General features: G+C 33.4%; 1 protein-coding gene across 2 annotated transcripts; it reads left to right on the top strand.

Annotated features, from left to right (window-relative positions):
• The first annotated feature begins 6,290 nt into the window (after window positions 1-6,290).
• LOC129895473 (cytochrome P450 714A1-like) lies at window positions 6,291-20,479 on the top strand. Of its 2 annotated transcripts, XM_055971196.1 has the most exons (6): window positions 6,291-6,706; window positions 8,186-8,308; window positions 18,432-18,658; window positions 18,771-19,021; window positions 19,195-19,567; window positions 19,735-20,479. In XM_055971196.1, exons 1-6 carry the CDS (start codon window positions 6,355-6,357, stop codon window positions 20,167-20,169), a joined length of 1,761 nt encoding a protein of 586 aa, XP_055827171.1. In that variant the 5' UTR covers window positions 6,291-6,354; the 3' UTR covers window positions 20,170-20,479. The 2 variants fall into 2 exon arrangements, with proteins under 2 accessions (XP_055827171.1, XP_055827172.1); XM_055971197.1 differs by lacking the exon at window positions 8,186-8,308 and having other exon boundaries at window positions 6,292-6,706.
• Window positions 20,480-21,722: the final 1,243 nt, after the last annotated feature.

Here is a 21,722-nt window from a genome sequence, read left to right as displayed (position 1 = left end):
CTGTATTTCTCACAGTTACAACAAGGTGTAGGTACTAACACCTCAAATTCATCCTACAGAGCTTTTAGCTTTGTGTAATATGCAGAAACTGAAGTTATCCCCTGCTGTAGAGTTGCAATTTCTTTGTGCAAACTATAGGTCCTTGAACTATCCACTCTATCAAATCTCTCTTATAGGTTAGTCCGCACATCCATTGCACTTGAAGCAAATGCAATCCCACTGAGTAGACTTTTTGACACTGAGTTCATCAGTCATGATAAAATGATAGAATTTACCCTTTTCCATTGAATCCATAGTTCCTCACCATACATCTCTTTTCTGCATGTACCATTAACTAGCCCTAATTTGTTCCTTCCTAGTAGAGCTAGTTTGATCGATCAATTCCATAAGGTGTAATTCTCCAAACCAATCAATTGAAACGAAATAATACTAATTCCACTTACATCTGTAGGACTTAAGAAAAGTGGATGGTTGTAATCAATACCTTTTCCAGACATGGACGGATTCAGCTGGACCCGTTAACCTAGGGTTTCTCACCTATCATTTTTCAAACTTTCTTCCTGATTTCTGTAGTTGTAAGGACGATCTGAGCTTAGATCTGTAGATCGACCAAAAAAAACTTTGATAAATCTATGAATCTAACTAGATTCTTTGACTCAAAAACTAGAACACCTATCACAGTGAATCACTGTGATACACGCTTTGATACCATGAACAAATTAATACTTGTCACTACCCAACTCCGTAGGCCATGATTGGTGCCCGAGTTGGGCACCCATACGTACCCTTAGCCCCACTTAGTACATTAATCGAATAAACATAGGTAATGATTAAAAGGGATCTCTAAACAGATATAATGCATGAGGGCCGATAGGCCATCACGAAACACAAAAAAACCCAAAACATATATACAAAACCCACATCTCATGTCTACGGACCTCTACGGAATAATATCCTAGTCATATGACAGGATAGGGCCCCGCCGTACCCCTGAACAACGTATATATATATACAACAGAAAGTGGCAGTACCAAAATAGGGCTCCGGACAATGGAGCACTGTCGACCAACATGGTGGATGTCCTAAGCGAGCGAATCATCAAACTAATCATCTATACCTGCGGGCATGTAATGCAGCCCCCGAAGAAAGGGGGTCAGTACGGAAAATGTACTGAGTATGTAAAGCATGGACTGAAATCAGTAAAGTCATTACCAGAGCAGAATGTGCAAAAATGAGCAAAATATCCAAAAATATCAAATGTTGATCAAAACCTCAGATAATGTATGCAGAAAAACATATGCCATATCCGGACCCATTATGGGACTCGATGAACAAACGTGGTCGCCCTTCCATCATTGGTGCCACAGCACAGCATAACACCAGAGTAGGGAATATCTCCGTAACAGATCATATCATATCAAATGGTCATATCAAATTATATCATATCATATCATATCATGTCATATCATATCATAAGCAAATGTGTACATGGCACAGCATAACTCCGTGACATAACATACACCACCCCATGTACATGTCATACCTGCCCCCTCACGTCGGGACACGGCGAACAATACAGAGAAGTACGCACGATAACAAAACCTAGCCCGAGCTCGGTGAAGGAAGCATTGAGGTATCTACGAGTGGAGTAGTGAGAAACTAATGCAAATTAAATCATATTTAAGACTCGATGGAATAATCAGAATGAGCTATCATGTAAAAATCGAGACAAGAGTCATGTCAATTACCTTTCGAAAGTTACCCTGGATTATATCAAAATAAATCTTCTAGAATCATATACATGTATCGAAGCATAATAAAATACCTTTCGAAAATCAAGAAATTGGCCATCCTAGTGGCTCTAGGAATAGGAACTTATCTGAAATTATATAAAAGACATATTTTTGTTTCATAAATACCATGCCCAAAAGAAAGATTAACTTTACGTACTTATGCCAAAACATACCAAGAGAAAGAATAAGCTTTACATACTTATGCCAAAGATATGCCAAAAGAAGAGAAAGGATAGGCTTTACATACTTATGACAAAGACATGCCAAAAGAAGAGAAAGGATAGACTTTACATACCTCTTACGGATTACTCTTAACTATGCTCGCCTCGTCGTCTCTTGAACCTATTTAACATGAAATTAATACTAAGGTTAATAACCTTTCACTTTCCAATTCCAACTCTACAACCAAGTCTCCATATAGGTCCTTTCCTTATTCATTTCCCTCAACTATTCATTACTAGCTACGAATCTACCGAAAATCGGGCAGCATCTCCCGTATAACTTCAACATCCCCGAGTTCTCAACTCGGTCATAATGTCAACAACAATACCAAAAAAAACAGCCAGTAGCATGTATACAAGTAAATCACTTCAAATTTACACAATACAAGCTCCAAATAACTTGTTCAAAACTACGATACCAAAGTAGAGTTTTTAACCTTTATTTCATAAAATATTTAATCATACCAAATGGAGGGTCGTGTGGCTGCAACCAGCAGCACCCACATCCATTTTTGAGTACTTTACAGCCCTGCAACACGCAATTAAGCCACCACCAAACTGCAGCACCACCAAACAACACACTACGCGACTTCGATTTAACTACTACGACTTCCATTTAGTTTGTTTCTAACGTCAAGCATCCTTATACATTTTTTACACTTCCATCATATTTTAAGACATGTAATATACTTCATAACATCCTCATAAATTTCAATTGAAAGATAAAACCTTACCTTTCCCGAAATTCACCAAAACTCGCCAAAACTCACCTCAGAATTTCCTTTAGCGCAGCTGAAACTTATTGGCTGTTTGGTAACGTTTTGGGCTGCTTCAAACCATAAAATTTCATTACTAATATCTTCATAACATCATGGTATAACTCATATAATTAATTCTTAGAACGGAATTGGAGAACTTACCTTTTTCTCCTCCCAAAACCGTAGCTCTTTCCTTCTTTCTACCTTAATTTCTCTTCTCTTCTCTTTTTTTTTTCTTGTAATTTCGTTTTCCTTGCTCTTGAACACTCTAGATGAGTGTGGAAATTAATGAGTCATAAGACTCATATATATATATATACTATTTTAGGGGTGACACATGTCATCCCCCAAGTGGTGACACGTGTCAAGCCCTAAGTGGCGACACATGTCAAGACCTAAGTGGTGACACGTGTCAAGATCTCATTGGTCCAACACACCCATTTCCTCCAATCACGGGCTTCCATGTGGCATGTGGGGCCCACATGAATCTTCTTGAAGACTTTATGAAATTCCTATTTTACCCCTAGCCTTCCACAATATTACCATAGGCCACTTTGCCAACTTTCCTTTTTGCCCTTTGCCTTTTCCATTATTTCCACACTATTAATGATCATAAATAATATTCATATCCAACTTGTATATTAAATAAATTTTGGAAGATGGTCATTCCCTTAACTTTACCACAGCTACCCTAAAACATCCAACCGTATAAAATATGGGATATAACATTCTCTATGAGAAATTCCAATTTTTGCCCCTCACCTTTTATAATATTTCCAAGTTGAAATTCTAATTTAGTCATAAGAATTTTGTATCCAACAAGATCAAACATAGCCTTGTCCTTGACTTGTTACCATTATCTCCAAAATATCCTAATGTGCAAAAATACGGGTTATAACAATACTGAGCTTCAGTGAGCTTAGAACCTCCTTGTGAGAACAAGAAATAGAGAAAAAATACAGAGAAAATACTGAAGAAAAGAAGAAGAAGAGAGAAGAGAGAAGAAGAGGAAGAGAAGAAAAAATATCTTCACATATTTTCTATATTCCACTCATCATCATCATACGTGTATATTACACATACTTATACACTTATTCAGCATTTAACAACTAGTCAACCAATCAGTTACAACCACCTCAACTAATTAACTAACTAATTAGTTCTTTAATAGATCTTTAGCAAAAAGACCAAAAAGTCCCTAGCTTACTTCTTAACTTCTAATCGACGAATTTAGTTGAAAGATAGTTTGACAGATTTTTCACTAAGGCAAAACCGACCTCAATATTTGAAAAGCTAATTTATCATATTTAAATCATCATCTCCAAGATATTAACTGATATTTTCATTATGGGGATCAGTAAAATATGCGATGAACTTTTTTTTTTAATTTCGATTTTGTCCCAATTGAGTTTTTATAGCAAAATTTTTAATGAGACAATTTGAAATGTACACTATTCGATATGTATACTCTTTTTGATTTAGTTGAGTTTTTTCCATTAAATTTTTCCTGATAAAATTTTAACAAAACATATTATCTGTTAATGATCATTCAAGGGGAATGTTATGAAATAATATCCTTATGGATGTTTATTCCTTTATGGTTAGATCTAGCAAAGGAGAATTTCCCTTATAATATCGTATTGTAACTTGACTTATTTCCCTAAAATTTAGCATTTTTTTCTTGTGGAGCAAAACTTTCTTGTTTTCTATAAATAAGAGATTCTCTTATCCAAATAGTATTACGTACTATATTAGAATCTCTACAAATTCTACTCTTCTCATCTTCTTTTATTGTTATTTATAAGAGTTTGAGATACATATTTTTGGAATAGCTTATAGCGGCTGAGGTCAAACTAATTGTTTCTCCAATAAAAGCAATGTATCTCTTGTTATCTGTGATATTAGATATATAACATAAATTGTCTCTATCGACTTTTCTATAATAAGAGAAAAAAGAAGAAAGGCTAGGAATGGTAGCCTATGGCCCAAAACATAAAAATTAATGGTCCATCATCTTTAATTCTTTAGTTCCTTGTACATGTCCACTTTTTCCTATGCGTCTACATGCACTCACTTGCTCCCGTCGACATTATTATTTCCTCTTTCGTTAGGAATTTTGACATATGAAGCATGTAAAAATTGCTTTTTTCTTTAGTGGAAACACACATCATTCCAAAACTAAAGGACCAAAAAAAGAGATTGAAATCCTCTCTTAATTTTAGCACAATAGTATTAAGTTTCAAGACCAAAAAAGAGACTGAAAACTTATCTGTTGAGAATCAATTGACTACCGGTCTCAAAAGATTTAAGAAATAAAAAGAACATGTTCAATGATGGGATCAAACTGTTGGCATTAATTTTCTTATCCCATGCCACCAAACATTAATATCCCCATTCCCCTCCTAAGTTTCTTAGCACAATAATATTTAGTTCCAAACTTTTAGTTTTTCTATCAACTTTAGTCTTGGAGGGTGTTTTGATTGAATTCTTAGTTTACTTCTTAAAAGAATATCAAACACAAGTGATTACGACATTTACACTGTTTTAATTAACTCAAAAGGTATCACTCAAAGGATGGCCACTGTATATTTAACAGCTTAATTAATAATTATTAATTTCACTATCAAGGGCTTATTACTTTAATCATTCTAGTCTAATTATTTATGGTCACATGAGGTGTCAAAGTCAGTTGATCTCATGCCGATTCCCGGCATGGTTGAGATTCGATCTTTTTTACTTTGATAATGGAAAATCTTTGGTAAATAGTAATTTATTCTTTTCGTGATTTGACAAATTCAAATCAAATAAACACTAGATTTCGAACTCTGTATCCACCCTTTTTTTTAGTCAATGTCAAAGAAAATGACACGTTTTTGTAAGAAGTACTTTTAAATGTTTATTTTATTTTTAATTAAATAATTTATAATTATATAAATATTTTTAATTTATTTTACATCTCAAGTTTTAAATTTATTTTTTCTTAAATTTTATGTCAAGTCAAATAATATCGCATAAATTGAGATAGAAAAATAATATCGCATAAATTGAGATAGAGAAAGTAATTAAAATTCAATCCATTCAGTGTAAACATCTTTAAGAATCATCATTTTAACTATTAAATAAGCGGCGTCACACTATAAGATGCGACATATGACACACCCGTACGTCGTGCCAAATGCAATTATGCAAACTCTATTTGTTACCGTATAATAATAATAATAAACTATGAAGCATACACTTTTTGTTTTTTTGTTTATAGTTTATCCCTCAATATTTAGATTTGCATGATAAGTTAAGTTTATAAAATTTAAAATTTAAGACTATAAAATTTAAAAAATTATTTTTAAATTTATTAAATTTCGTATTTATTTAAAGTAAGATATTTAAATTGAGATGAGAGGTTATAATATTATAATAGGTAATAAGAATGACAAATCCAAATAAAGTGACCAAAAAGGCTGTCAAAATCTCACAGCACATTTAATTTTGTATATATATATATATATACACACAAGTGATCTCCCACAATACATTAGTGCAATCTGATTTATTAGGAGTCTCTTATATTAGAAAGGTCGAAAAATGAAGAGTAGTACTAGTGCAGCTTTTCTAATAATTTCCCTTGTTGTTGTTGTTGTAATTTCTCCTACTATTAGGGTAGTAGATTTGAGATTTTGTTCATTGGTGTTGGTTCCTATTATTGGTGTTGGGATATTTTATAGTCTGTGGCTAAAGTCAGCTGAGAGACTTCGATGGAAACTTAAGAAACAAGGCATATATGGTCCTAAACCATCATTTTTATATGGAGGAAATGTTGCTGAAATGCAAAAGATTCAAGCTGCTGCATCTCCCAACAATGTGTATGCTGAATTTGTAGCTCATGATTATACTTCTTCACTCTTTCCCTACTTTGAACAATGGCGAAAACTATACGGTAACATTATCATCCTTTTTCTTTTCTTATTCTACGTTACAATGTTAATAGAAAAATTACTGGGTGACACTAAACTATAATTTGTTCCTTAGCTTCACTCAGCTAATCAGAAGATTTTGCATAGGATGAATTTTTTAGTTACTACTTCACTAGGTGTAGCCTTTCCATATAGAAAAATTACTAGGTGACAAATGAGCGGATCGAAATGGATAAATTATTTAACTCGACTCATATTTAATATTTAATATGGATAAAAATTGATAAACCCAATGGATACTGCTTCTTATTATGTAGAGAAATACCTACTTCCATTAAAAGATTTTTTTTTCTTAATTTTTTCTCTCTTTTAGGGTGTGTTTGGTATGAAGAAAAATATTTTTATATTTTGTTGAAAATATTTTTTTTGAAAAATGAGTGGTCCTAAATTGAGACTGAGGTCAAAATTCGGGTCTCGGGTCAAGGTCAGAAGTCGGGGTCAGAAGGACTCATTTCGAATGATGTGGTTTAATTAAAGTTTTGAATTATTTTTCCTAATTTAAGGAAAATTTTGATTTTTTTTGCCCTTAATTTACATATGAAAGTCAGAATTAGAGGAAAGTAAGTTCATTTCAAAAATATTTTTCAAAATATTTAAGCCAATCAAACTTGAAAAAATTGAAAAATATTTAAATAAAAATATTTTTTTTATATCAAATACATTCTTAATAAATGTACTTTTTAGGGGTTCCTACTTCCTACTTCCTACTTCCTACTTACATATATTAAGGAAAGTGCAATTGATAGATACCCATGAATTATATATCCATATTTTATGATAGATAATGTGAATTGATCTATATTTGACACACTTTTAAATAAATAGATAACCAATCCATTTTAAAATAGGTTAATCGAACGAAAATTTTACCTATTTTGCCACCACTGATGAGGGACTTAGAGAAGTTTTTTGGGCTAAAAATATTCTTTACTATATCAATAAGATAGTAATTCTATAAATATTTATGCATTTTTGGTTAAAATTTAATAGTTTGTAGTTTGTTTGTCTCTATAATATGCAAATAAAGAAAAGACTGCAAAAGGTAGTTATGCTATTAATAGTATTATTATATGATGCTGATATTGCTTGCAAAATTATCTAGTGATTCCGCCACTTAGAACTAATTAAAAGACCTTGACACAACAGTCTATATTGTAGTGAGGTATTGATTCCTTCATTTTAATTAGAATTTTCGAATTCGATTTCTAGAAATGAAAAAATTATATTGAAATTATTGTTTTCGAAAATAAACCTTACATGGAGGAATATGACTTTAGTCGTACTCTAATATAAATATCCGATTAAATAGAAATCCAAAAAAACAACCATATCTTAAATCATCAAAAACAATAAGGGAGACATGCGCTGGCAACTATGTTACTAGTTTATATATATCATCTCTTATTAGACTCTAAGGTGCTATAAAGTAGTGCTACTTGCAGATTCAAAAAAGAAAATTAAGAAAGGAAAAAGAAGAGAAAAGAAAAAAAAGAGAAGCAGGAGAGAGAGTATAAAATCCAAAGCTTTAGAGATATTGATTTCATCATATGCAGTTATGCACCAAGGTTTGTCTTCTTGCTATTATTAAAATTTAGGCCTCTTGTCCAACAAGGCTCAAAATATAGTATATGGTTTGTCATCACATACTTTTTTGGCTTTGTTTTTTCGATTTTTCTAAGATGCTATGACATATATATTTACGTTGATGACAATTAGTCATTTTCAATTCATTTACTAATATTTTGAGATGATATATGATTTAATACGCAAACGAACATGATATATGATTTAATACTGAGGATCCTTAAATAATTGCCCTCAATATTAGATATTTAGACTTTAAAATTTAAATAACTGTGGATATTTAGACTTTAAAATTTAAATAATTGTGGATCATTAAAAATACTTTTATGGGAGTCTTCTTTAATTTTAGAAGATTTTTGAAAACTCTTTAGTTTCAATTATTCCGTAAATATAATAGCCCGTTTGGATGAGCTTAAAAAAGTAACTTTTATGTATAAAGTGTTTTTAGAACTTTGAAGTGCTGAAAGTTATTTTTATAAATAAGCAGTTGAGTGTTTGGATAAAAGTGCTTATGATGTGAATTTTAGGGTTAAAAGAATAAAAAAAGGTAGTTTGTGAATTTAGTTAAAATATAAAGGATATAAAAGTAATTTCCATGGTCAAAGAAAATGACTTTAAGCACTTTGGAAAAAAAAGTTAGGAATCCTAACTTTTCATTTTTGACTGACTTTAAAAACTTTATAGCTTAAAGTCAGCATTAGGCAAACACGTCCAAAAGCTGAAAAGGGACTTTAAGTTGGTTTTGACCAACTTAAAGCCAATCCAAACGGGCTCTAAGTCACATTATGGTCACGTGATACCCTTAATCACGGAGAGATCTTGTCAGATAAGAATGACATATTAGTTCTTATTCTAATTCTCCCTAAAGATGTGAGGTTTTTTCTTTAATAAATGAAAAAAGGTACTAAATTAAGAATAACTAAACCAATTTATATGGACTTAAAGTATCAAATTTGACTTTAATGATAGTCATTTTTGGAGTGATATTGGATAATTATCTTTGAGATTTAATAAACTGTAGTTGATGTAGGGTAAAAATTACGATCAAATTGTTAGTTTTAGTTTACGGAGCTAGTAGTCAGCATGAATATATTTTGCTCAAAACAATATATTTGTGTTAATAAATTTATTAAATATGTTTAAATATTAAATTTAAATTCCAGTTATTATCACTAAAAATCATTATTATAAAATTCAGTGCTCATTAAATTGAATCCTACACCTCTTGGGGTTGGTGAGAAGGAAAACCTTTTTCTAAAAATCAAATGATTTTTTAAATTTATTTTTTAATATTTAGTAAGTAATTAAACCAAAAATATTAACCTAAAACATTCTTTATATAATTTTGATAAATTTTAAGGAGTCATTTGGTTGGGAACAAGTTATCACGAAATTAATTATTTCGAGATAAGTTATTACATCATATATATATGAAATAATTTATTTCATCACTAAAATATAAATAGTAAAATAAATAATTCTAAAATTATCTAATATTTTCAATCAAACATAAAATAAAATAATCATATATTTTATTTTGAGATTATCATACCTTATGTCTCACAACAACTCATGTCTCCTAAGAGATGGGTAGGGAGTCAGAACGATAAGCGTGGATGGGGAAGACACCATCACTCAAACGGATGAGTGAATTCTTTTTAAGTTTGATTAAACTTGCATTGCATTCTTATCTGAATTTCACCTCCTGTTCAAGTAGTGTACTAATAATAGAGGGCTGACATACAGCAGGATGAGTTGACAAGTTAATAATCCTAGAGACAGAAAATACTGTTCATGCCTAGAGTCTAGAGACAAGTTATCCCCATTGTACTTACAAAGAGCCTCTTCTTCCACAAAATCATACAAGTACTCCTAGTAAATATTTTTGTTTTGTTGATGGTCTAAACAGTTGCAAAATTGAAAAATAAAAATGAAAGGTACTTGTAGCCTGTGTGGCTTAATTTATTTTAAACAACTTATAAGTTGAAAAAAAAAATTGAGATTTTTCTTGACTTATAAGTTGCTTTAAATAAGTTAAGTCAAATAGAACCAATTATTTTTTGAATTTATTTTAACCATAAAATGACTTTAAGTTTGATAAGCTCATAACTGGAGCTGTGTATAACCTCACAACAATGAGAAGGTTTAGACGAGAGAGAAGCAGTGCAGCAGAGAAGAACAAGAAGCAGAAAAACAGATGAAGAAGATAAAGCAGAAGAAGAAGAGAAGAGAGCAACTACATTGTGTAAAATATTATCAATTTTCAATCAACTTTACATGTGTGTGAGTGTGGTGCATTTATAGATCACTTTGTAGTTAGTTTCTAATTTCAACAACCTCTAACTAACTCTAACAACCTTTAACACCTCACTTAACCATGGTAGCTTGTTACCTTCCCTATGGTTAACACTCTCCCTCAAGCTCATGGTTTGATGGTTTGAACAAGTTCATAACTCCAAGCTCATTCAGTAGCATATTGTATTGTGCCTTACCAAGACTCTTTGTGAGCAGATCAGCTAGTTGATCCTTAGTGTGTGTGAACTCTGTTTTCAGCATTTCTTGATTGATTTTCTCTCTTACAAAGTGACAATCAATATCTATGTGTTTGGTTCTTTCATGAAAGATAGGATTAGCTGCAATCTGAATTGCTACTTTGCTGTCACATACCATGGTTATAGGCAGCTCGATGTGTACTCCAAGTTCTTCAAACAGTCCTACAAGCCATGTAACTTCATCTGCACAGTTGGCCATACTTTCAGGATATCAATGCTCCACCAAACTTAACCAAATAACCAGTTATTGATCTCCTTGTCTCTAAGCATTCACCCCAATTTGAGTCACAGTTGGCAAGAAGTTTGTTAGTGTCTTCTACTGGCATCAATAATCCAAGTCCAGGTGCTTCTTTTATGTATCTAACTACTCTCAATGCTTTTTCCATGTGAGACTCTTTAGGACAGTGCATGTACTGACTTAGGACCTGAACTGAGAAAGCTAGGTCAGGTCTAGTCATGGTCAAGTATAGAAGTCTTCCTACTAATCTTTGGTATCTTCCAGGATCCTGTAACTTATGATCTTCATGTCTCTCATTGCTTTTGATACACTCATCATATTGCACTGATGTTAATTTCTAATTCTGTTCTAGAGGAGTTCCAGCAGGTTTGGCTCCCCTTAGGCCACATTTAGCTATTAGTTCCAGAGCATATTTTCTTTGAGACATGTGAATCCCTTTGCTTGATCTAGCACATTTAATACCTAGGAAGAATTGGGCTCTCCCAGATCTTTCATCTTGCACTGTTTTTGTAAATCTTTCCTTATGTCACTGATGATAGATTTACTGCTACCAGTGATCAAAAGATCATCTACATAGACCAACACAATGAGTATATCATCTTCATCATGTCTAGTGAATAGTGAGTAGTCATAGTGACTCTGATGGAATCCCAATTGAAGTAAAGACTGTGTTAGTTTGAAGTTCCACTGTCTTGGTGCTTGTTTGAGACCATATAGAAACTTGTGGAGTTTGCAGACTTTAGAGCTCTCCCCCTGTCTAGCAAACCCAGGAGGAATGGTCATGTATACATCTTCTAAAAGATCACCATTAAGAAAAGCATTATGAACATCCATCTGATGAATAACCCCACCCTTAGATGCAGCAAGAGCAATGATGGACCTCATAGTCACCATCTTAGCCACAAGACTGAAAGTCTCACCATAATCAAGTCCCTCCTGTTGAGTGTATCCCTTAGCCACTGATCTGTTCTTTACCTCTCCACTTCCCCTGTAGACTTATACTTGACCTTATAGATCCATCTGCAACCAATAGGCTTCTTACCAGGTGGAAGATCTACCAGATGCCAAGTCTTATTTTCCACCAATACATCAATTTCCAGCCTCATTGCTTGAATCCATTGAGGATCAAGAGCAGCTTCTTTATAAGAGAAAGGCTCTGAGATGGCTGAATAAGCTTTGAGACATGAGGTATAAGAAGGAGAGAGGTGTCTATAGGTAACATAGTCAGACACAGGATATACACTAGAGTGGCTTTTAGGCTGAGTGACAAAGTCCTGAAGCCAGAAAGGTGGTTTGGTTGATCTAGAAGACCTCCTGGGAAGGACAGGAACTGCTGCAGGAGGTGAGAGAACAACAGATGACAGATTAGGAGAGTTAGAAGTAGGAGTAGAGGAAGGGACTACAGGTGCATGTGGACTGGAGAGTGAAGTAGGGACACTTGTAGTAGGTGGATCAGCAGCAGGTGGGATGAAGGTTAAGACTGAGAATATGGGATTGGATGATGTGTGAAAGTTGCTGAAAGGAAACAGGTCCTCTTTGAACACAACATGCCTGTTTACAAAGAAGGATTTAGAATGCAAATCATATAGAAGGTACCCTTTTTGTGACAAAGAGTAGACCATGAGAACAGCAGGTATGACTCTAGGAGAGAACTTATCTTTGATAGTTGGACAGGTGGCATAACACAGGCAACCAAAGGTTCTGATATGAGAGAGGGGGGGAGAATGTTGATACAGTAGCTCAAAGGGAGACTTATAGAACAAGAGTTTGGATGGAAGTCTATTGAGAATACAGACAGCAGTGGTAACACATTCTCCCCAAAACTATAAAGGTACAGATGCCTGGAACCTTAAGGCTCTTGCTATGTCTAATATAGTCCTGTGCTTCCTTTCTACCACTCCACTTTGCTGAGGTGTATGTACACATGTGGTTTGATGGCATATCCCAAGACTCGACAACACGGACTTACATGGTGAGCTCATAAATTCAGCCCCATTATCAGTTCTAAACATTTTGACATATGTAGAAAACAGATTGTGAACTTGAGCAAAGAAATGTCTCAGCACAACTATTATATCAGATTTAGATATGACAAAAAATAGCCAAGTGAACCTGGAGTAATCATCTACTATAGTAACAAAGTATTTCATTCCATGATGAGTAGGCATACTATATGCATCCCAAACATCACAATGCACTAAGTCAAAGATTGCCTTTGAAGTATGAGTGCTTACAGAAAATGGAACTTTAGTTTGTTTAGCTAATGGACACATAGTACATGTAGACTGATCAGAGACATCTATACCATCAAGGCTAGAAGACCTCCTTATTACATCAATGGGAGCATGTCCTAACCTTCTATGCCATAGTGCAATGGAATCAGAACTACCATAAACAGTACAACATAAACTTTGAGTAGAAGCAGAATAGTTGAAGCCTTCCTTGAGGATGTAGAGTCCTTGATCTTCTCTACTAATTCCCTTGACCTGTCCACTGTAGAGATCCTAGAAAACACAAAAATTAGTGAAAAAAGCTGCCATACATTGAAGTTCCTTAGTTAGCTGAGACACAGATAACAAGTTGCATTTGAATTCAGAAACAAAGAGAACATTTCCAATAATTTGATCCCCAAGGACTTTTGTGCTACCAATATGAGACACTAATACTGTATTTCCTGTAGGTAGAAGTATCTGCCTTCTTTCAGACTCAGACACTGAGGTACACTTATCTAGCAGGGCTGACTTAGATGTCATATGGCTAGTGGCTCCTGCGTCAACTATCCACTCCTTATTCACATATTTAGACACTATAGCAGATAGAACTCTACCTACAGTGGCTGCTTTAGCAGAGTGCTCTCCACCGGTGTCACTTTCTTTGGTTAGTAGATGCAGGATCTGTTGATATTGATCAGCTGTGAAGAAAGTTGCAGGTGGCTTGTTTGCTGCACTAGTTTCTTTATTGTGTGATGAGGCTGCACTTTGAGTAACTGAAACTTGGTTAGCAAAAGAACTAGAGTTAGATGTAGAACTACCAGTTTTCTTCTTGGATCTCCAGCCAACTGGATAGCCCTTGACTTTAAAACATTGTTCTTTAGTGTGACCTCTGTAACCACAAACTTCACAAGTGATAACAGACTTCTGTGGTTTCTGAGGATTATACTGAGGCTCATAGTGAGTTCTACTTGGATTACCATCACCTCCACTTGATGGATGACCAAAGTTACCACTACTAATACTGTGACCACTCCCTCTTTTTTGACTGAACAAAGCAGTGCTTTCAATCATTTAGGAAGGGATGATCCTTCATAGCTAGTGTGTGCTAGGTTCCTTTGACTTTCATGATTGATGACAATAGAAAAGGCTTTATTCAAGTTTGGAATCGGTGACTGCATTAGAATTTGTCCTCTGACTGTAGAGTAAGTTTCATTCAGCCCCATTAGGAACTCTAGTAGCCTTTGGTAATCATAATGATCTTGAAACTTCTTATATTCAGGACATGGGCAGCCTAGAAAGTGCATAATTGAGTCATATTCATCCCATAGTCCTTTGAGAGTAGTGTAGTAATCTGTAATTGTCATAGTTTCTTGACTTAGACTATGAATTTTCTTATGGATTTGATACACATGAGCTCCATTAATTTTGTCAAACCTTTCTTTCAGATCACACCATACTTTGTGTGCATCACCACCACAATAGTCCCTAGTAATCCTGGTCGAACAACATTCATGATCCAGGAAAGAACTACAGCATTACACTTCTCCCAAGCATCAGAGAACTCAGGTCCAAACTTAGACTTAGAAAATCTTCCATCAATAAATTCAAGCTTGCTCTTCCCTAGCAGTCCAATTCTCATGGATCTACTCCAGATTGCATAGTTCTCAGAACCTATCAGTTGAAGGGATATTAAGGAGCTACCTGGAGTGTCATTTTGGTGCAAAAATAGTGGATGATTGTGATCAATGTTTGGAATTATGAGGTCAGGTGTAACACCTTGCTTGCTTCTGTGTTTGGATAGAGGTTTTCAGTACCTAATGTTCCAGCTGCAACTTCACCTATTCAGCATTGCAATTGCTTCGAACCTGAGTGTGCTGCTGATTTGATACTTACTTGTGATTCAAACACTTTCCGGGTTTGAATCTAAGTATCTGTCTGCACTACTTTAAGTACTCTATGGCTTGATCTAATTAGACTTCACCAACGCTCTGATACCATGATAAGCTCATAACTGGAGCTGTGTATAACCTCACAACAATGAGAAGGTTTAGATGAGAGAGAAGCAGTGCAGCAGAGAAGAACAAGAAGCAGAAAAATAGATGAAGAAGATGAAGCAGAAGAAGAAGAGAAGAGAGCAACTACATTGTGTAGAATATTATTAGTTTTCAATCAACTTTACATGTGTGTGAGTGTGGTGCATTTATAGATCACTTTGTAGTTAGTTTCTCATCTCATCAACCTCTAACACCTCACTTAACCATGGTAGCTTGTTACCTTCCCTATGGTTAACAAAATTGGCCAGTCAAACACAAAAAAAACTGAAAACAACTTATAAGTAACTTATAAACCAATCCAAAAGGGATCTTAGCATTAAAAGCTAATTAAGTTGTGGATTCTTCACTTTCAATATTGCATTCGTGTCCAATTTTATTAATTACACTACTTTTGAAGAATCCAACATATACCAATTAAAATTTTTAAAAAATTCACGCAACATAGATTAAAAGGAACACCACATACTCTGACTAGCAAGTACTGCGATTCAAAAAATAAAATGCCAGTGCTTGAGATTTTTAGGGGCTCATATTTATGGGTTAGATAGAAATTAGCAAGTAATATAGTAAAAATAAAAATTCTCTAAGGGGTTAAAAAATAAAAATATACTATTTAAAATTTAAATTTGAAGTCTTACTGAATTTGAATTCCCCATATACAATGTAATATTTTATCAATAAAGTGTAGGTGATTATCATGCACCCCTATATTCCGCCTTTTGTTATTTGATATAATTTTGAAGTGATTCACGTTTTATATCCAATTCGATAGCCAAAAATATGAATCATATCATACTTATTTTACAAGTGAAAAGCCTCTAAAGTTAAAAGTTGAACTATCAAAATATCCATTAAATATTGAATAAGTTGATTGTTCTACCATTTGAGTTGTCTTTTTCTCTTTTACAACTTGCCTTAACTATAAGACCACTAAAATCATTGTTGGTTTTTTTTTTTTTTTTTTGGTGGCCTGTATTTTTTCTTTAAAATGTACTTATACATATTATTAAAAATAAATTGGGAAGGAAGTAAAATAATTTTTTAGTTAACCATTGGTTTTTATGGGAGAATGACATAATTTTGGGAATAGTTTCCTTAATTACATGAAAAATTATATTTTCTTATTTATCTCCTAACAACTTGGGCCTATATTATTATTTATCTTATATTTATTTTTTCTATTCTCTTGTTTAGTTATTTTTATTTTCAATATTGAGCTCCTTCCCGTGCCTACAAGTTAAAAAGAACAAAAAATTGAAGAATTATTGTCCTTTCCAAATTTCAAGAATCACAACAAACAATTATTATATTGAAGGAACACAATATACTTCTATATCGTTATATAACTTATCAATTTTTTGTATCAAATTTTATTATTCTAACTTTAATTTATAGTTTTTCTTGAAAATTTGTTGTTGTTAATATTCTTAGTTCATATGTATATATTCTTGTTTAGTTGTTATAGAAATTTATTCAATTTAAATAAGTCAACTAGAAAATATGATTCCAATTTTATAAAAAGAGGGAGAAAGAGAAAAATTGAAGAATTAAATAAATCCCCCAAAAGAGCCCTTGATGGATTTTTAACAAATAAAAAAAATTAATATTGAAAAATATAGGGGATGTTCTTCAAATGAATAAGTCACTAATAGAGTTGAGTTAGATGATAATAACATCCAAGAAGAAAATCTAGAAGAAGTTAGTGAAAAATCTGACATAGTACCCGAAGATAAAGAACTCCTAATACATATATCGTTTCAAGAAAATTTTGATTAACATTATGGAGCACACGTGTTCATAAACTAGTTATGTTATAATTATGGAATACTAAAATTTAAGTGAATATAACATATTTGTTACTTTCTTTTTACAAGGTAATATACTAAACTTGATTGAGCAGAGAGTCTATCGAAAATAATCTTTTTACTTTATTAAAATAAAAGTGAAATATGTATATATCCTACTTTGTCAGACCTGATCACTTACGAAATTACATTTAATATGTATATTAAACTTATATGAAAAGTTACCTTTTGATGTTAATCAACTTAGAGCCCGTTTGGATTGGCTTTAAGTTGGTCAAAACCAACTTAAAACCCCTTTTTAGTTTTTGGACGTGTTTGTCTAATGCTGACTTTAAGCCATAAAGTTCTTAAAGTCAGTCAAAAATGAAAAGTTAGGATTCCTAACTTTTTTTTCCAAAGTGCTTAAAGTCATTTTCTTTGACCATGGAAATTACTTTTATATCCCTTATATTTTAATTAAATTCTCAAACTACCTTTTTTTATTCTTTTAACCCTAAAATTCACATCATAAGCACTTTTATCCAAACACTCAACTGCTTATTTATAAAAATAATTTTCAGCACTTCAAAGTTCTAAAAGCACTTTATACATAAAAGCTACTTTTTTTAAGCCCATCCAAACGGGCTCTTAATATGGATGGTAGCATTTTAAAACAAATTATATCCATCAATGTAGAAAAATAATTTTAACTTTTTCTTTAGGTAAAACCTTTCCTTGTTTGGTGTTATACCATTAAATCACCTTCCTTGAATAGACTAGATGGAGGTGGGTTACAGTTAGACACATGTAACTGAGTTAAATGCAATGTAGGAGTTTGAACTCCATCAACTTCTCATTTTAGCTTTACTCATTAATGGAATTTCAATATTGCGACTCTAATTAATCTATAATTGCACAAATTTCACACTATATTAGTTAATGGCGGAGTCAGAATTCTTAGTTTAAGAATTTTGTACCAAAGCTACTATTGTAGTTATTATTGTGGTTCCACCAAAAGCATATTCAGGATTTTTAGAGGATAGGTACAGTATAGATTGTATGCTATATCATCTAGCATTACTAGTTTTAATATACACATATGGTTTAATTATATAAAAAATTGATAGTACTAGAGTTTTGGAAATTTTGAAAGACTAAGTAAAAAAAAGGAAAACGGTCTGCAGTTGACACTTTTTTCTAAAGTATAAAACGGTGTATTTGTTGGTTAATAATTAAGTCGATGTTTTGGTGGTTTAATTGCAGGTCCTGTATTTACATATTCAACTGGAAACAAACAACATTTGTATGTGAACCAGCCTGAGCTAGTTAAGGAAATGAACCAAAGTATTAGTCTGGATTTAGGAAAACCTTCTTATGTCACTAAGAGACTTGCCCCTATGCTTGGAAATGGTATTTTGAGGTCTAATGGCCATATTTGGGCCATGCAAAGGAAAATCGTAGCGCCCAAATTCTTCATGGACAAGGTCAAGGTAATTAATTAATATTAAAAAACAATGATTGGATATATAATTACACTGTAAATTTTTTTGTTGTTTAGCTATAGAATTTGTGTAGTTATGAATGTCGAACATGAACTTACAGGGCATGGTGAGCCTAATGTTGCAGTCATCAGAGTTATTGACGAGGAAATGGGATGAAAGGATTGAAGCGGAAGCGGGCAAAATGGCAGAGATTAGTGTGGGAGAGGATCTGAGAAGCCTATCAGCAGATGTGATCTCAAGGGCTTGCTTTGGGAGCTCTTATTTCAAAGGCAAAAAGATTTTCTCAAAGCTTCGAACCCTTCAAAAAGTCATATCAAACACAAGCATTCTTTTTGGTTCTCCCGCATTAGGGTACGTTATTTTATAACTCACACGAGTAGCAAGGAGGGTTCAATCGAATCTAATAGCTTGTGTCAAATATTATTATGTGTTCAATCGATACAAATTTAGTTTGTCAAAATGACTTATCTTTTGAATAGGAGGGAATTGTTTTCGATTATATTGACATGAGGAATACGTGATAGGTTTCTTCCGAGTAGGCAGCAAAAGGAGATTGAGAACTTAGAGAAGGAGATAGAGTCGTTGATATGGGAAGCAGTGAAAGAACGAGAAAGGGAATGCTTAGAAGCACCCTCAAATGAGAAGGACTTGTTACATTCGATACTCGAGGGAGCCATCAATGATGACAATGTAGGCGCGAATTCGTCTAGGAAATTCATAGTTGACAATTGCAAGAACATATACTTTGCAGGTCATGAATCCACTGCTGTTGCTGCATCATGGTGCCTCATGCTTCTGGCTCTACATCCAGAATGGCAATCTCGTATCCGCGAGGAAATGACTCAGATTTTCCCTGATGGTGTCCTAGATGCCGAGTCTGTCTCCAAGATGAAAATGGTACTTAACACATTAATCCTTGACTACTCAGCCATATTATTTTAAATTGTTAATTTTATATTGAATTGTATGATCATCCCATCTAAAAGTTAAAAAGAAGACATGTTTAATTGCTTGATATATTATGCCTCAATAATTTGTATCTAACAATTAATCCTAACATTAAGGTGACAATGGTCATTCAAGAAGTGATGCGTTTGTATCCACCAGCAGCATTTGTGTCAAGGGAGGCACTGGAAGATACACAGATTGGTCACATTGTTGTGCCAAAAGGTGTATGCTTGTGGACCTTGATCCCAACACTGCATCGCGACCCTGAGATATGGGGACGAGATGCCAATGAATTCAATCCAGAGAGGTTTGAAAATGGAGTTTCGGGTGCTTGCAAACTGCCACAAGTTTATATCCCATTTGGACTAGGTCCTCGTCTCTGCCTAGGCAGGAATTTCGCGATGGTGCAGCTCAAGGTTGTTATTTCACTTATTATTTCCAAGTTTCGTTTCTCTCTGTCTCCCAAATACAGACACTCGCCGGCTTATAGGATGATTGTAGAACCAGGCCAAGGAGTACACATTCTTGTTGAGAGATTGAATCAACGTTGACACACTGGATATAATATGCTTCAGCATCAACAGACACTTCGTTCTTTTCAGCTTGTGTTGAAAATGTAAATGTCGATACATAAATAAATACATAGATATGTTTTACTTAGATGTGTAATATTAGTAGAGACTAGTGCATCGAGCCCCATGACTTTCTTTGTTTTAGGATTTTAGCCCATCCTTTACTAGTTATGTTTCTCCCCTTTTACTCACACAAAAATGGGGTTATTTGCACCGTTGTCCCTATTTTGTGTTGGTCTTTTAACTTTTTGTTTGAAAATATGGAGCAAGAACAATGGAATTGTGTGTCTTTAGATTCGCAGCCGATTGTTGTTGTTGTTACCAAGAGAATTTACCTGAAGTCTTCTTTAATTTTACTAGAAAATCAAGATTAATATTCACAAACTAAATGTTCTTTTTTCGTGTGTTGATGAGATCTAGAAAATTAGGATAAATTTCTGCTTTCTGATTTTTGTCTTTCTGATGCATTACTTCCGCATAAGAGTCTTTTCTCCTTTTTAAGTAGGAGAGGTTGAGTGGTTATAAAATTGTTCCCTCTCCTTTTCAAAAAAGGATTTGAACAGTAACCGTTCCCTCTTCCAAAAAGATAGGTTTGAACAATTATAACGTAACTGTTCTACCATTATTTTAAATCAAATATATCCTTTATTTACAGGTCGGGTAAGATTGGATTGGGTTGGTTCACATGGGCGACCCATGATCCCCAAAAAAATCTTACATCTCCCACTTCGCATATGTTGGACAAAACTCGAGACAATATCACATCAACTAGACACACAATTCATAGGACAAATAGTTCGTGTGACTTGTGAGCATCAAAGCTTGTCTTCAAGGTCTTATAAACCTTGTATAGAAATTCAATCACATATGGAAAGAATTCACTATTAATATGAGAATACCAGTACTCACAATACCCAGCCTTTACTACATCAGTTGTTTCTCATTCGATCTCTCATCCTCTTTAAGAGTTAAACTAAAGTTCAATTTTAACTTCATATACATAATTACACTCAAAATCTTGTGTACATAAGTCATATTATTTCAATTTAATAGTCTTTCCTTTTTACTCAAATCTATCCGTCTCAAATCAATTGCTTTCCTAGACATATACTGCATTGCCGAAACATTCATAGGTATTAGACATGCTAAAGTAGCAACATTGATTGAAATTTCAAGAAACAGTAAAAGGTCAAAGGGTATTCTAAAGAAAAGTTTAACTTTAACTTTTTAGGGTCTCACACAATGAAGAAGCATAGATCATTCTTTCATCAATCCATTGATCGCTTAACTATTTAGACAATAACTTTGCCATATTAACTATTTAGACATTATATATGTAGGATTTATCAAATAATTTTGAATATGATGATTTAATCGTATTTAGATTTGAATATCATCTCACTTAGACATCATGCCCATAGAATTTTATAATTTTAATATATCATGCCTATATATATTTTAATTAATATTTTTCAACATGCTAATCATTTAGAAATCATGTTCATAAAATTTTATGTTAATATCATATAGCA

This window comes from Solanum dulcamara, chromosome 7 (genome assembly GCF_947179165.1).
Source record: "Solanum dulcamara chromosome 7, daSolDulc1.2, whole genome shotgun sequence".
In the NCBI taxonomy this organism is placed as follows: Eukaryota; Viridiplantae; Streptophyta; class Magnoliopsida; order Solanales; family Solanaceae; genus Solanum; species Solanum dulcamara.
The sequence above is the reverse complement of the archived record's forward strand: the minus strand, read 5'-3'. Positions and strand labels throughout refer to the sequence as shown.